The following is a 16448-nucleotide window of genomic DNA, read 5'->3' on the forward strand; positions in this document are numbered from 1 at the left end:
TATTTCTTCATTTACAAAATCAGTCACACCTATTGGATATGAATATAACTTAGAATAAATAGGATTGTTATCATCTGTACGAATGGTTGCTACTATATTGGTATTGTAAGGGTCGGCGAAAACTTTCCATCTTGACTTGATCAATTTTTTAAATTTTTTCTTTTACTGTGGGGGGTACATCTGCATCGTCGATTTTTAAAAAGTTTACATCCTCCATTTTAAGGAAATAAATTTATTCAGTTCCTTTATCAAAAGTAATGACTTTATTATTATATCAAGTTTATTTCGGCGTTTACTGAGTTTAAGAGATCAAGACTAAGAATATTTTTCCAAATAAATTAACGCAACACTTTTCTCTTATATTATTCTGACCGTGTATAATATTCTCAAGATCTTTCAAAGGTTTAATATAATTTTTTGATGTCCCTGTTTCTATCAAAAGTCTTATATTTCTCCCCACTATAGTCCGCTTTATACACGGTAGCAGGGACTCTCCCCTAAAAAATTAATAGTATCAAAGTGAAATAATTCGGATTCTACATCCCTACACTCGTCTTCCGCTATTTCGAAATAGTCGCACGTATTTTTATCTTCCACTCGTTTACTTTGAGAAATATGGTTTACTCTCTGCTTTTCTGCTCTTGAATACCTGTTAGATTCTGCTTCTATTTTGATTTACTGATTTTGTGTAAATGTGTTATTACCTCGTAATTCCTGTGTTTTGCAACGTTGTGATTTATTGACATCATTTGCTTGGTATCGCTTATTGGAGGACTGATGGAAACGGGAATCGAAGTGATGCATCTCCATTGGTGCCACGTCGTCGTTTGTTCCTTCACCAAAGACACGTCACCAAAGCAAAGTTATTGGTGTTAGGTTTTGAATTTTGAACTTTCCTATATTCTTGTTTATTTTTATTGTCACTTTTGTTTGTAAACGTTGTTGCGAAACCATATCGTTCGCGGTTGGCTTCCACCTCTTGTGCCAAAGCGGATGCGGATGGTAAGTCAGACGGACGTGACGAAAAATGATATCACATAATGATATCCTGAGACCCGATACAAAAACACGGAGTGCGTTCATTCTGTATTTACTATTCATGGACTGTGCCCCATTATTGTCATACGTCATAATAACCTTATTCGTTAACAGGGTAAGTTTACGTTCAACATTGTCGTAAAATTCCAATATTGATAGCCTGCCTAAGAGTGCTAAGCTCTTGCTCGATTAGGTATATTGGTCTTTTATCAGTATAGGCGAAGTCTAGTCTGGCTATTATGCTCTGAAATTCAATATTGTGTTAAATGAAGCAAGTACAGCCACAATTTGATAATGTTTTGAAGCTCCGTCAAACTTCTCGAATACTTTGTATGCTGTGAAAGCAGTTTGTGTCCACGAGACGTAGCTATCTTGTATTCCGTAAAATTCAGGTAAAGATTTCACTACGTCAAGAGTCTCCTCGCATTTTATTGTATCTACAATCTCGACTACTATTTTTCTACCTCCTTTTTTGTTTCTGTGAGTGAAGAAAATTTAGACACTAAATCACTTGCCATAAATCAAGAATCAGACTTGTTAATTGAAATTTTAAACAAAAACAAACTTTTTTGATTCAAAAATTTCGATAAAAAAAATTTCGATTTAAAAAAAATTTCGATTTAAAAAAATAAACTTGTGAAAATTTCACGCAAATTGAATCGCCAACCCCGTTCAAAAATCAAAAACTCTGCAATGATTCGACAACTATTTCTATGTTTACAAATTTTTTTTTATTTCGCCAAGTCTTTTCTTTGTTGTATTATTCCTGGAATTCACCAAGTATTTCAGTTGTTGTAATATTCTTGAAATTCGTCAAGTCTTACAGTTGCTGTATTATTCTTGAAATTCACAACGCGCACACTCAATTGTCTTGGTGCTGCTATTGCGATTGTTGCTTTTGTTTTATATATGTATATATCTTGGGTTGGATTTTACTATTTTCGATGGTTTAAGAAATTTAAAATTTTAACTTATTTTTAAATTAAATAGTTGTAGATGTTTAATTTATATTTTTGAAATTATATGTTGGATTTTTTATTACATATAAAGTAATTCGCTATATATTGTAATTCAATTTATTAATTTATTGAGTTTTTTCTTCTCGTTTGTTCTTAATTGTTCCAAAAAAGTTTTTTCTACATAAAAATTTGTTGATGCAATTTGCTCCGTTGCTGTTTTTATTTATTGTAAAAGCACAAAAGGTGCTTTTCTGCAACGTAATTCGATACCGTTGGGCGCCAATTATTTGTTTTATTAATTCGTAGTTTTTATATAATTATTTAATTATTGCGACTGCACTTCACGATTGCTGCTGCTGCTCGTTTACCACTATTTATAACTGGTTTTACCACATTTTGTAACTGCTTCCGCTTCACGTTTTGTAAGAAGTTCGTTTAGTAAGAAGCTGGTTTAATAAGAAGTTCGTTTAATAAGAAGCTCGTTCAGTGAGAAGCTCGTTCAGTGATAACTTATATATTCCTAACTAAACTCATTATAGGCGTGAATACGTTTATAAATATTCCTCAATAAACCCATTACAGGCGTGAATACGTCTATGTAGTCCTAACTAAACTGATTATAAGTATGTGTACGTTATATCCTTGCGAACAAATCCGATATAATATTTAGCACGAAATTTTAAACATATTTTTATTACCTTCACATTGTTAGCTTTAAGAAACCAAATCTAATAAATATACATTCGAAAGCATTCACTAGACACTGTGTCTTCATTCTTTATAAAATTTATTGTAACGACCCCGGACCAGCCACTAAGTTTACAGCAGCAAATAGGGACGAACAAAACGTGTCGTTACAGTGTGCAGGCGTTAGAGCCTTACCATCGTTCGGATCGTCTGATAATGGGACTATCGACCGGGAATTTAAAATCGCTTCAGTGTGAACTGCCTTTGATGAAAAGCAGACAAAAATTGCTATATAAGTTTTGTATGGAACTTTTCTATGAATACGATATTTGTATAAAATGGTCCACATAAATCAACTCCTGATATTAGAAAAGATCGGTTCGCAACTAATTGATTCACTGGCAGCGAACGTGCATGTGTTTACGATGTAAGTATTCCATAAAAATTTTAGAAAACTGTTGATCACGTAGCAGTTAAGCTGAAAATTTTGCATCAAAGCCTATTGGTGTATTCGTCAATCATCCTCTTAACCGAATTATATTAAACGTTCCGCTTCCAATGACCAAATAGGGGTTCACGTTATGCAAGTCTGAATTCAGGATTTTACCCGATTGAAGCGATGATATTACACTGTGATATGTACAATGTTGAAGGTGTGATATAAAATACCAAAATGATTCTTGAAATTCATGCACAGTAATTGGACTCATATCGTTCACTATTTGATTATTATTTATTGGTACTTTGTTAAAGACTCGAAGGATATATGATATTACCCTAACAATACGACGAAATGATGAAAAATTATTAATAATTTTATTGAATATGTGCATTGATACCACTGTTACTACATTTCAAGACAGTAGGTTTTCGTAGCTCAAGGTCCTTTGCAAGAAACTCAGTTGTCGATGTTTCTTTTGGTCATTTTGCCAGTTGTCAGACACGGTTAGCTACAAAAAAATTTAAAGTTGAGGATTTTAGAATCTGTCAAAAAAAAAATTCATTAATAAATGGTAATACTTTAGGTTATATTTTGTTCAAAGTTTTATAAAGTACGGCAGCGCATAATTCTAAACAAGGAAGCAATACTGTTTTGATCGGTGCAATCTTTGATTTCGATATCAACAACAAGGATTTGTAAAAGCCATTATGATTTGACAAAATATATATACAACATCCAAAACTCGCTGAGAAACATCGGCAAAGCCGTGTACCTGACTGTAGATTTTATAGTTGCAGTTGTTGAATGGCGAATTTGTATTCTAATATCACCAATGCCTGACACTTTCTGATTTATTCGCTCAAATGGCAGTTGAAATGGTTTTGCGATTTTCTCAGTTTAGTATGCGATACTACAGAATTAATGGAGATTGCGGATAATTTAATTGTCAAGATGAACCGTCTGACAAATTTGGTCTCACATTTTGATCAACGGGTTTGAATGTATGCAAACTTGTATGATGCATGCCATTGCATATTCAACAGAGAGATTTGGATTGACAATTTTTAACACCATGGTCTTTGCGTAGGTTATTTAAACAAACAGAAAAATCTTAAACGAATTTAAATTTGTCGTTAAAAGTCAGTACTAAACACGATGGACATGATTCTAGGCGTGTCCATTACACTTTATACAATTGATTTTAGTGTTGACAAATGTGGCCAATTTTCTGTGAAAACAATTATTTTCATTCATCTTGTAAGTATTGCATCTTTTCGAGTTGCTCAAAATCTTGCTGAGAATGGTAAAGTTTCTTTATTCACCTTAGACAACACTAGATGAATTATTATGGCAATTTGAATGTCTGCTTCCGAACCTAACGATAGAAATGAACCGAATAAAGCTTACACTGTATCTACAATATTTCTGAGTACAATTTAGCCGCCCTTCGTCATATTTTTAATAAAAAAAAGAGAATTAATGTGTTCCATAAAAATCAATGCCTTTTTGTCATATCGCATTTGTAATTGCATTAAAGCCTTTGAATAATTTTCTTCCGCTATTTGATATAATTATACTACGCTCAACGCCGCACCCGACAGACAATTTAGAAGATAATTAAATTTATCAAATAATGCTATCAACGGATCGTTGTGTATTAGATTTGTGAAAGCAGAGAAAAAACGTTTATAATCACTGTATTAACCATAAAATTTTGGCAATTTTAATTCTGGTAAACGACTATGATTTGAAGAGTAATTTTATGATTGTTGACACGATAAGTGATTTAATGCTGACATATATGTCCTCTAATTTGCTACGCCTATCATCATTAGGACATGCTTGTTCAATTCTACTCTGTATTTGACAACCTTCTGTAAAATATGATTCCAAAATTTGCAGTCGATATTCTAAAATGATAACATCCACAAACGTTAATTTTTTCTCTACATTCGCCTTAAAACTCAGCACATTTCATTCTACAGATGTCCGTTGTTGTTTTAGTGACAAAAGTTGCTCCGTTACTGTGTCACTTTTTCAACGAGTTATTTTTGTTGTGTTTTATGCAAAGAAAACAATAAATACGATAGATTTGCAATAAAGTATTATTGTATGCACTCAATTTGAGTAGAGTGTGTTTACAACGGTGAATATAAATTTGACTCAACTGCATATTCAAATTCAAAATTTTATTCTAAATTAAAAAAAATTTTATTTTATAATTTAATTTTTATGACAATTAATATTTTTTTTTATACCATTGTCACAAAGAATATCTGTCCTGCTTATGATAAGATGTATAGTATGCATATAGATTTTTATTTGTGATCATGGCGAACAGCCGAAATTCAGAAATCTAAGCCACTACCACGAAACTTTAATTTAAAATCTTTTATAATTTGTAATATCCATTATTAAACAACAATTTAACAATTGTGTTCTTGTCGTATAAACACAATAAGAATCATGAACACAATTACATAAATCAGTTGCAAAAATTGCAACTTAAATGCCATATATCTTTTGGAATATATTATGCTAAGGTGTAATGAAAATTCAAAAACAAAACATGGATTTACGTTAGGCACAGACAACGATAATAGATCTGAATAAATTATATTACATGGGAAGTACCATATTCTACGAAGTTTACCTGAATATCCACCATTCCTATTAATGAAAAGGGTACAACTTCAGTTATATACTGCTTTTAGGTAAAAAATACTGCTTAATTAAAATACACACGGTTATTTAAGAATATTAGATTTATAGTTTTTATATCATTTTTGTATATATGCACAATATTCAATAGATTTAGATACTTCAGTTTCTTATATTTATTATGAAGGATAACACATTTATAACATATTTTTGATATATAAAAAAATTCTAATTACAATAACGATAAAACTAAAAATAATGAAATAACACATACATGTTAATTAAGCGCTAGCCATAGTTCATACTACTTGAGTTGTTTGAAGTTTGAAAAGTGTTGGAAAAATTTAATTGTGTTAACTGTTGAGAGGAAAAATTCCGATTTTCATTTGTCATATGATTTTCATGGCACCATTCCACAAAGTCATCGATAAGTACAGGCCAAGCACCTTCCGAATCGTAATTGGTCATTTTTTCATCGATTTGCGTAGCAAAATCAAGCAATAAATTCCAAGTATCCTTTGGTATAGACCGTTTATGTTTTTCCTGTAAAACATTTTCACCAAAAATTTAAACAGTATATAAAATTAATATAAATAAAATATTGCACCAGGTCATTCTTTATGTAATATAATTTAATATTATAAACAAAACAATATTTTTACGCCTTTAAAACTGATATGATATAAAATGTTGCAAATTTCAAAATCAAAATAAATTTGGTAAAGATTGAAACAAATTTGAAGCATTAAAATAAAATGAAACTTAAGGTATAGAAAAAAACATAAATATAGTGTAAATAAATATAAATAAAGTGTAAAAAAGAAACATAAACGCACGAAAGAAAGGCGCAAAAATATATATACTTTAATATTACTTATTATATAACTTTAATTTAATTGCATTATATTTTTATCTTATATTATATTATTATATGGTGTATTTTGTAAATTATATTATATATTTTGTTAAACGATATTAACTTTATCACGATATTATTAACTTGGGAGGAAAGGGAGTGAACCTGGCCAATCAAAAAATAAACTGTCTGATTGTTTTTAACCTGGTAAAAGCCAACGGAAATATTATCACTGTTTTCTTTAAGTTGACACACAACCTCCAATTGGCCCCCTCTGGAAGAAACACCAACAATATATTCTTCCCTGAGTTCCATAGTACAGATCATGATCAAATTTTCCCGGTTTTTCATATTTTCATCATGATAACATATTCTATGTACATATGCTGTGAAAGTTGGTCTTAACGATAATTTTATACTTTAGCTCTAATCTACTCTCGTATTCAGCTAGATTTAAAATATTATAAATAGTCTCCTACATATTAGTAAAATATTTCTCATAGTTTCGGCACACTTTTCCCCAAGTGGCGGCTACAATACCTGGACTGTTCCACTCCAAACGATAATGTTTCATTTTACATTTAAAAAATTGGTATTTTAGTTAGTAAAGTGAAAAAATTTGAAAACAATAACTAATTAAGAATCAACATCTCAGACAAGAATTAACGCAAGGCGTCAATTACTGTAAATTTACCGCACATCGTTTAAATAATACAGAAGAATGGAAAAACATAAATTGTGTAAACAGTTACTTGACAGTCAAAATATGATGTAGGATTTGTTTTTGTTATATTTTATGTTCGCCTTTCAATAATATTATATTTTTTTTATGTTTATATTCCTAATATAGTAATTAACAAATATATAAAATAAAAAACATATATACTAAAACAAAAAGTTGTCTTTTTTTGAATAGTTGAAAATTTCGATTTTTTTCAATGAGTAAACTCATACTTGACAAACTGTATATATAATATATATACTATAGTCAAACTTTCATAACTCGAAGTCCAATTTTGCAAAGAAAAGGTTCGACTTATGCAGACTTCAAGTTAGAGAATTTTTTTATTTTTTTTATTTTTGGAAGAAACCAGAATCACATTTTAAGATATTTATTTATTTGCAATCAAAAAAAGCACAAAAGTTATAGTGAAGCATAATATTCAGAAATTAGGGGTTGGGACTTTAATTACTCTTATCACTATCATTTCTAGCATTATTCATTTGTTTATAAAAATAATTAATTCACGGGCTAATTGGTCAGTTATTAAATAATGATATTTTTTATTATTTAGTTTTATAAGATTTTTATTTTCCAATATTTCGACTATAATCTATAGTCATCATCGGGGAACTATACATATAAATACATTGTAATTAATATTAAGGTATACATTACATAGAAACAATAATAAATTACATTTTCATTGAAACATGAAACATACATATGTATTTGGAAAATATACAATACTTTGACTATAAGAATCATAAAAATAACATATATATACACGAAAAATATATTTATCCTCTTCCGGATTTGTCGAAGGTGTTTTTATACACCTGAGCAGTGTTGTATGTCACTTTTGAAATTTAGTCTGGTGTCACTTGGAGTTTGAAGGATGTATAACATCTCTAAGAAAAATCGTTTTTGTTGATGATTTTCTTGGTGTAACACCTTTATGTTATCAAGGTCTGGCTCATGTTTTGATGTAATGCAGTGTGATGCCAGTGCCGTTTTTGAGTCAATATTATTTTTATATTTGACACTGTGTTTATGTCCGGCTATACGCGTCTTTAACTTGTTTTTTGTTGTGCCAACATATACTTGGTTGCATATGTTGGATCCATCACCTTTACATTTAATTTGATAAATCACATTGTGTCTATCCAAGGTATCTATTTTAGATTTGGTGTTCGAAAACAGCGTCTTCATCGTGTTATATGTCTTATATGTAATTTTATATTTTTCTTTGTCATATATTGTTGAAGTTATTTTTGTAAATTGTCTTATTTCGTTCCATTTAGTTTCTAAAAGTTTTACCGCTTAATCTAGTGGTATGCTGGGAAATAGAGATACAACATAACCAATTACCATATTTGGACATTCATTTATTACGATATAATAATCGTATAATGACAAAATGATATCAAAAACCAACAGCCTCTGGACGAATTATAAACTTCAATTCAAAACACCCCCACCATGTAATAAGTAACACAGCCAAAAATATGGCTATAAGAGCATTAGAGTTAAGTGACACAATTTCCACAAGGAGGTAAGAAATAATATCAAAATGGTTTTGAACAAAAATGATTTCCTCAACCCAGTAATACATAAAATTTTAAAAGAAAAAAGAAATCAAAAAGTAAACCAAAATACTCAAATTTATAAAAGTATGGTATATGTACCAAAACTCTGCAATCAAATTACAACTTCAACAATATATGACAAAGAAAAATATAAAATTACATATAAGACATATAACACGATGAAGACGCTGTTTTCGAACACCAAATCTAAAATAGATACCTTGGATAGACACAATGTGATTTATCAAATTAAATGTAAAGGTGATGGATCCAACTTATGCAACCAAGTATATGTTGGCACAACAAAAAACAAGTTAAAGACGCGTATAGCCGGACATAAACACAGTGTCAAATATAAAAATAATATTGACTCAAAAACGGCACTGGCATCACACTGCATTACATCAAAACATGAGCCAGACCTTGATAACATAAAGGTGTTACACCAAGAAAATCATCAACAAAAACGATTTTTCTTAGAGATGTTATACATCCTTCAAACTCCAAGTGACACCAGACTAAATTTCAAAAGTGACATACAACACTGCTCAGGTGTATAAAAACACCTTCGACAAATCCGGAAGAGGATAAATATATTTTTCGTGTATATATATGTTATTTTTATGATTCTTATAGTCAAAGTATTGTATATTTTCCAAATACATATGTATGTTTCATGTTTCAATGAAAATGTAATTTATTATTGTTTCTATGTAATGTATACCTTAATATTAATTACAATGTATTTATATGTATAGTTCCCCGATGATGACTATAGATTATAGTCGAAATATTGGAAAATAAAAATCTTATAAAACTAAATAATAAAAAATATCATTATTTAATAACTGACCAATTAGCCCGTGAATTAATTATTTTTATAAAAAAATTTCTTTTGGTCATTAAAACATTTAATTATTCATTTGTAAATATATATTCAGAATTTTGAATTAATCTTCTACTTCATTCTTGGAAGGTTGATAAACAATTACATCCACCGAACCCTCATCATCACTTTCCACTGCGCTTAGATATGGAACCAGTAATTTAGAGCTATAGTGCTCAATAATATCGTCATCTGTAGGAAAACTTGATGTACAAATTTCATTGTCAAGCTTAATATAATCGTTAAGAGTAGCATTAGAAGTTATTTTATTTACTTTAAACCATGCTGCCAGTGGCTGGCATTTGCACAAAGAAGCAACATAAGAAAAAAAAAAATTAAACATTTGGAAGAAGGGACTTGCCCTAACACCAAAATGCATTTATACTTTAAATAAATATTTGACTTATAGAATGCACTTTCTCCATATTCCTATCGACACGAAACAAAATTTTTGTTCGAGATATAGAGAAATTCGAGTTATAGAAGTTCAAGTTGTGGAAGCAGAAAAAAACCTTGGTGCACTGTTTTTGGTTCCAGTTATAGAAGTTCGGGTTATGTATAATATATATATATATATATACATATATATATATATATACCTTGTGATCAAAAACGAAAGAGAATTTTAATTTTTTGAATTCTTGCGCTTATCCAATCGTTAATTTTTTTGTTCACACTGGCAACACACTATTATCTTAGCGTCTATACAAAGAAGTCGAAAAATTTTCGATTTTTACCTTATGGCGTCTATGGTCTCAAAACGCGTTCCTCGCAATGGCAATTTGAGTGGGGGGAAGAAAAAAAAGTCACATGGGGCCATATCTGGAGAGTACGGTGCTTAGTTGATAATATTGGTGGAGTTTTTGGCCAAAAACTGCGGCTTTTTTTGAATGAAATTCAGTTTTTTTCCCACCAACTGAGAAGCGACGCGTTTTAAACCCAAAACATCAGTTAAAATGTGTTCGGCCGATCCATATGAGGTGCGCAACAACACAGCAATCTCTTTAATCGGTTCACAACGATTTTCCAACACGATCTGCTTCGCCGATTCAATGTTTTCTTCAGTAACAGAAGTTGTTGGGCGGCCAGGGATCTCATCATGGTCCAAGCTTGTACGACCGTCTTTGAACCTTTTAAACCATTCGTATGCTCGTGGTTGCGACACACACAAATCACCAAAGGCCCCTTTTTAACATTTTTTAACAGTTTCGGCAGACTTGAATCCATTTGCAACACAAAATTTGATGCACGCGCGTTGTTCTAATTTTTGATCCATTATAAAAATCGCCACACGAAAATTTTTCGACTTTTTGTATAGACGCCAAACAAAAACTAATCGTACGATATGCTTTAAACTTTGACAGAATGTGTATAATTGTGTTGCCAGCGTGAAAATAAAAAAAATTTGGATAAGCGCGGGAATTCAAAAATAGGCCTCTCGTTCTTTTTTGATCAGAAGGTATGTATAATATACATATATAATATACATATATATTCATATATAATATACATACATATACAGTCGGAGTCATAAGTCTACAAGCAGGTAGTACAAAAAACTTTGTTTGAAAATATTTTCCAAAAAAATCAATTTGTTGGAAACATACTTTATTGTTTTTTTTATTACATTCAATGCACAATGTTTTAGCGAAGTTTCTTTGTATTTGTTCAAAAAACAACCGATATAACGGTACTTTTATCATAAAGAGTAGCAAAACAACTTTTGATTTTTACTCTAACTTTTTAACGATTGAATGATTTAATGATTGAACTAATCTTCTTGATAGTTTCAGAACATATTTATATAGTTTTTAGGCGTAACATTTTTGTTTTGTGTTTTGTTTATTTGTGTTTTGTTTATTTTTGTGTATTTTTGGGTATATTGTTCGAACTTTTACGAAGTAGCAGAAATGACAGATATAATAGCAATTCTAAATGTTAATTGAAATAAATTGAAAATTGGTCAAAATATTCTTTTTCAATAAATACATTTATGTTAATACCTTCATTTATGTTAAACTTAAATGAAATTATAGTTTTCAATATGTATTTGGAAGAAATAGTAATTTCATATGATATTTAATTTCACCAATTTTTTATTACATATTTATTTAAAATGAAGCATTTATTTATTGCATATATGCAATATAATAAAAACATTCAAATATGGCTAAAGTACTTCAAAAATGTCACATCATTGCACTGAAGGCACAATGGCACATAACTATTCATTGGAAGCATTAAATCACTTAAAAATTTAAATGCCACCGATATACTTTTTGGAGGGCTTTAATTTTATTGGCAGGTAATTTTAGACAAACATTACCAGTTATTCCACGTTCAACCTATGCTGATGAAATCAATGCTTGCCTAAAATCATCTATTTTGTGCCGAAGTGTCCATATACTTTATTAAATTTCCAAAAATTTTTTGTAAAATTATTAATTCGCAAGAGGAATTAATAGAAAGCGTATTTCCTAACATATACCTATCAAAATTATAAGAATCCTCAATGGCTTCAAAATAGAGCGATTCTGGCTGCCAAGAACTTAGATAGCGATGAAATCAATTTCAAAATTCGAACTATACTGCCTGGTAATTTAATTTCGTTTGAGTCCATCGATAAAGTGGTAGATGAAAACGAGATTGTGAATTATCCCACTGAGTTCTTAAATTCGTACTACCACCACACAATTTACATTTAAAAATTGGTTCACAAATCATTTTATTACGCAATTTAAACCTACCAAAATTATGTAATGGAACAAGATTAATTATAAAAAGAATTATGATGAACTTAATTGAATCAACAATATTAAGTGGGAAAATTCAGAGAGAAAACATATTGCTTCCACGCATACCAATTATACCAACCGATGTTTCAATTCAATTCAAAAGATTGCATTTTCCAGTTCGTTTAGCAGTAAACTAAAAGTAAGTAGACTGAATTTGGAAAATCCATTTTTTTCGCATGGGCAACTATATGTTGCATGTTACCGTGCTGCAAAACCTTCTGATCTATATATATATGCTTAAAATGACCTAACAAAAAATATTGCTCATGATTTAGCTTTAAGGTAACATTATAGTAGCCCATAATTAAACTGTTAATATACTCTTAAAAAATCCTTTTCATTTGAAATGTAGTGCTTATAAGGATTTGAAATAACATGAAAATATTTCTAACATAAGTAATACATGGGGAGACAACGTTCGCCGGGTCATCTAGTATATATATATAATATACATGTATATATATATATATATATAATATACATGTATATATATATATATATATACATATATATATCGAATAAGCAGATGAAACACGTTGATGCATTAAGTCGTTACGCGATACTAACAATCATATCAAGAGAAGATAATTTAGTAATAAAGGTAAAAAAATTGCAAAAAGACGAAGATATAAAAAGAATTTCAACAATTTTGAATCAACAACAAAACTAAAATGAATATTTTCTGCGAAATTAAATTTTGTTTAAACATTACAATGAGATTGGATTATTAGTGGTACCATAATCAATGCAAAATGAAATTACTAAAAAAATTCATGAAAATAGTCAAACGAGCCTTGTCACGTCAGAGGTGGTGTGGGAACAAATACATAATTATTTGATGTAGAAATGCGTATTTCGTGCAATCAATTAGTTGCTACTGTAATTGTACATATCATAATCATATTTCCTTAAAATAAATCCTCACAATGGGAACTATACTACTTTGCTAGGAATGATAGAAATTAAAGCAATCAACACGTAAATAACTTTAGTTCTAGCATTTTCTGCAGCTTTCAATAAAAATTTTCCTTGGAATATAGAGGTTTCCCGCATTTATTTAGAACAAACCTGCAAATTTATTTAGAACGAACACTTGTATGAGTTTAGCAAATGTAGCTGAGAAACGGTTAATACTTATCAATTATCTTAGTTTATAGGTGTAGATTGCATTAAAATACGCATATTTTAAATGTTTTAATAACTATTGTAATTTTTACGCATGTCTTTATATTGGAAGTTTTTTTACTTTTAAATCTATGCGTATTTTACATCAGTGTAAAATGGGTTTCAATTTTTTTTGTACTGTATAAAAACCACATATTACTTTAAGAAAAATATATTGCATATTCTATGGGAGATGTGGCGTAAGAGTTAAGCTATGAATAATTTAATTGTGCAATTATGTGTGTGTAATATGTGAGAGCACATAAATAGCATCCTAAATATAGTTTAATAAAACAATTAAACACAGTCCAACAATTTGCCAAAGTCACTCGTAATAACAAGTAACAACAAAATTATAAACAAGAAATATTGAGCAATACAATTATTGTTTTGCTAATGACTAGAACCTAGAAAATTTGCATAGCAATAGTAAAAAATAAATAAAGAAATAGTATCAAAACTTAAAATTTTTTTTAGAGTATAACAAAAGAAATTATATTAAAAACATAAATTCATAATTTGCAAATAATTATACTCCATTATGCACAAATATCCTTAAAATAATAAAATTACATATAACCTGTAAAATAATCATATTACATATTACCTTTAAAAATATGCACCACATATCTAAAAACTTAAAACGGCCACTTAACACAATACGCCAGTAAGCAATTGCCATATCCAAATCGATTCCCTTTTGGCCTGGATCTTTAGCGTAATTGAAAGTAAACTGATAAAAGTCTTTAAATTTACCCAAATCATTTAGGTCTTTTTCGAGTATAGGAAGTCTGGCTTTCAATTTATCTATACTATCAACTCCCAACTCAAACATGCCATTTACAAACTCGTCGCGTGAAAACTCACATTGTACTTCAGCATGAAATTTCCATGCTATAATCAGAACTAATTTTGAATCGGGACTTAGCTCTAAATCATCTAAAAGCTTTATTACACCATCAGAGCATATTTTAAAATCGTCGTTTTTATCACGATACCGCAGAAACAGTTGTTCAATTTTTCTGCGATCTACTTCGCGGCAATATTCTTTCGGATGTTGAAAAAAATTATCACTCGCTACTTCCAACTTCCATCCACTTTGCTGCAAACAATATATAGCAGTTTGCTCACTGGTTTGAGTTAGTGATATAAACTTTTTTATCTTCTCCTTTTGCAGCGATTTAAATTTATTCTAAAATATTTAAAAATAAATTGGTATAACTAAAAGTTTACATAATTAATATTGGTTTAAAATTTTTAACGTAAGCTACCACAGGAAATTTTAATTATAGTGATAATGTGAAACATTACTATTTGAAAAAAAAGAATTAACATTTAAAGAACTTACCATCTTAATGATGATTTCAGTAACTTTTAATATAATTAAACCTCGGACAGTTTTTACTTTATTGACTAATGTTGATTACACACAAATTCTTAACAATTGACAATCAACAAATATTGCCAGACTAAAATATTATGAAATAACTCTTGACATTTAAATTTCCAATACCTTTTATTTGAAATCAGTCACACACGCAAAAACTTGATTGTCCTTATGTTACAAATCGCAAGTTTCATGTGTCTGGGCATTTCATAGGTTGCTATTAAAATATTATACAATTTACATTAAATTAAAATGATGACATATCGACATAAAAGAATACTTGTACAAAAACAGAATAGGCAGCGTGCATATGTGGAAACCAAATGAGTTGATACACAGCCTGATGAATATAATCAAAATGCAAATATTATCAACATGACTCGTTACGTCCCTCCTTTTTACACCAACCGCTAAAAATTCGTCTTAGAAAATAAAAATTAATTTGAATATATGTATCACACAAAAATTTTGCTAAGGTATATTCAGAATAGGTGTCCACTTCGAAGCTACACGAGAAAGTCGTTACAAGTACATAACAGTATCGAAAATTCATTCACACTCTCATTTAAAAGGTTTTGCTCATTATAATCACTAATGAGCATGATTTACCATACAAAGAGCTTTCTATAAATGAGCTCATTTACAATAAATCAACTAATTTTAGATCAAAAAAATCGAATGCAACCTTTAAAAATAAATTTCCCACAAGGAAAATGACCAAAATTTGAAGTATATGTTAAATAGTTTAAATATAAAATGTAAACAAGCAACACTTGAGCTGTAAACAATCGCACTGAGAATGTAAGTACTTAATAAAATCTTTTTTATTAATTGAACATGTTATTATATATGTAAAATGTATATAAATATGTTAATATATCAATTATATATTTGATTTTTTTGTGTTATATATTATTATGTGATGTTTATTTATTTCAGATTGATTCAAGTCAATGGCAAAAGGAAGTACGTACTAGAATTTAATAAAGTTTTTTGTTTTCATAAATTAATTGAATTTGGATTTAATTAAATGAAATATTATTTTCAGACACAAAAAATAAAGAGAAACAGAAATGTGTATTCGGGAAGTCCACAACTTCACACAAAGGTTTAAATGAGTACAGTTAAACTTGTAAGTATGGAAATTTACACTAAATTTCTACCTACATAAACATGCACTAAAGACAATAACAACACAAACTAAAACACACCAACAGAAGACCGATGTTTTATAAAACAACACATGTTTTTTTATAATTACAT

General features: G+C 29.4%; 1 protein-coding gene across 1 annotated transcript; it reads right to left on the minus strand.

Annotated features, from left to right (window-relative positions):
* Positions 1–5942: 5942 nt before the first annotated feature.
* Positions 5943–15263, minus strand: LOC119673212 (DCN1-like protein). The gene is made up of 3 exons (XM_038084449.1): positions 15147–15263; positions 14406–14990; positions 5943–6330 (listed from the first exon to the last, which is right to left on the minus strand). The coding sequence occupies exons 1-3, from the start codon at positions 15147–15149 to the stop codon at positions 6076–6078; spliced, it is 843 nt and encodes a 280-aa protein (XP_037940377.1). The 5' UTR covers positions 15150–15263; the 3' UTR covers positions 5943–6075.
* Between the last annotated feature and the right edge of the window lie 1185 nt (positions 15264–16448).

This window comes from Teleopsis dalmanni, chromosome 1 (genome assembly GCF_002237135.1).
Source record: "Teleopsis dalmanni isolate 2A chromosome 1, ASM223713v2, whole genome shotgun sequence".
NCBI lineage: Eukaryota > Metazoa > Arthropoda > Insecta > Diptera > Diopsidae > Teleopsis > Teleopsis dalmanni.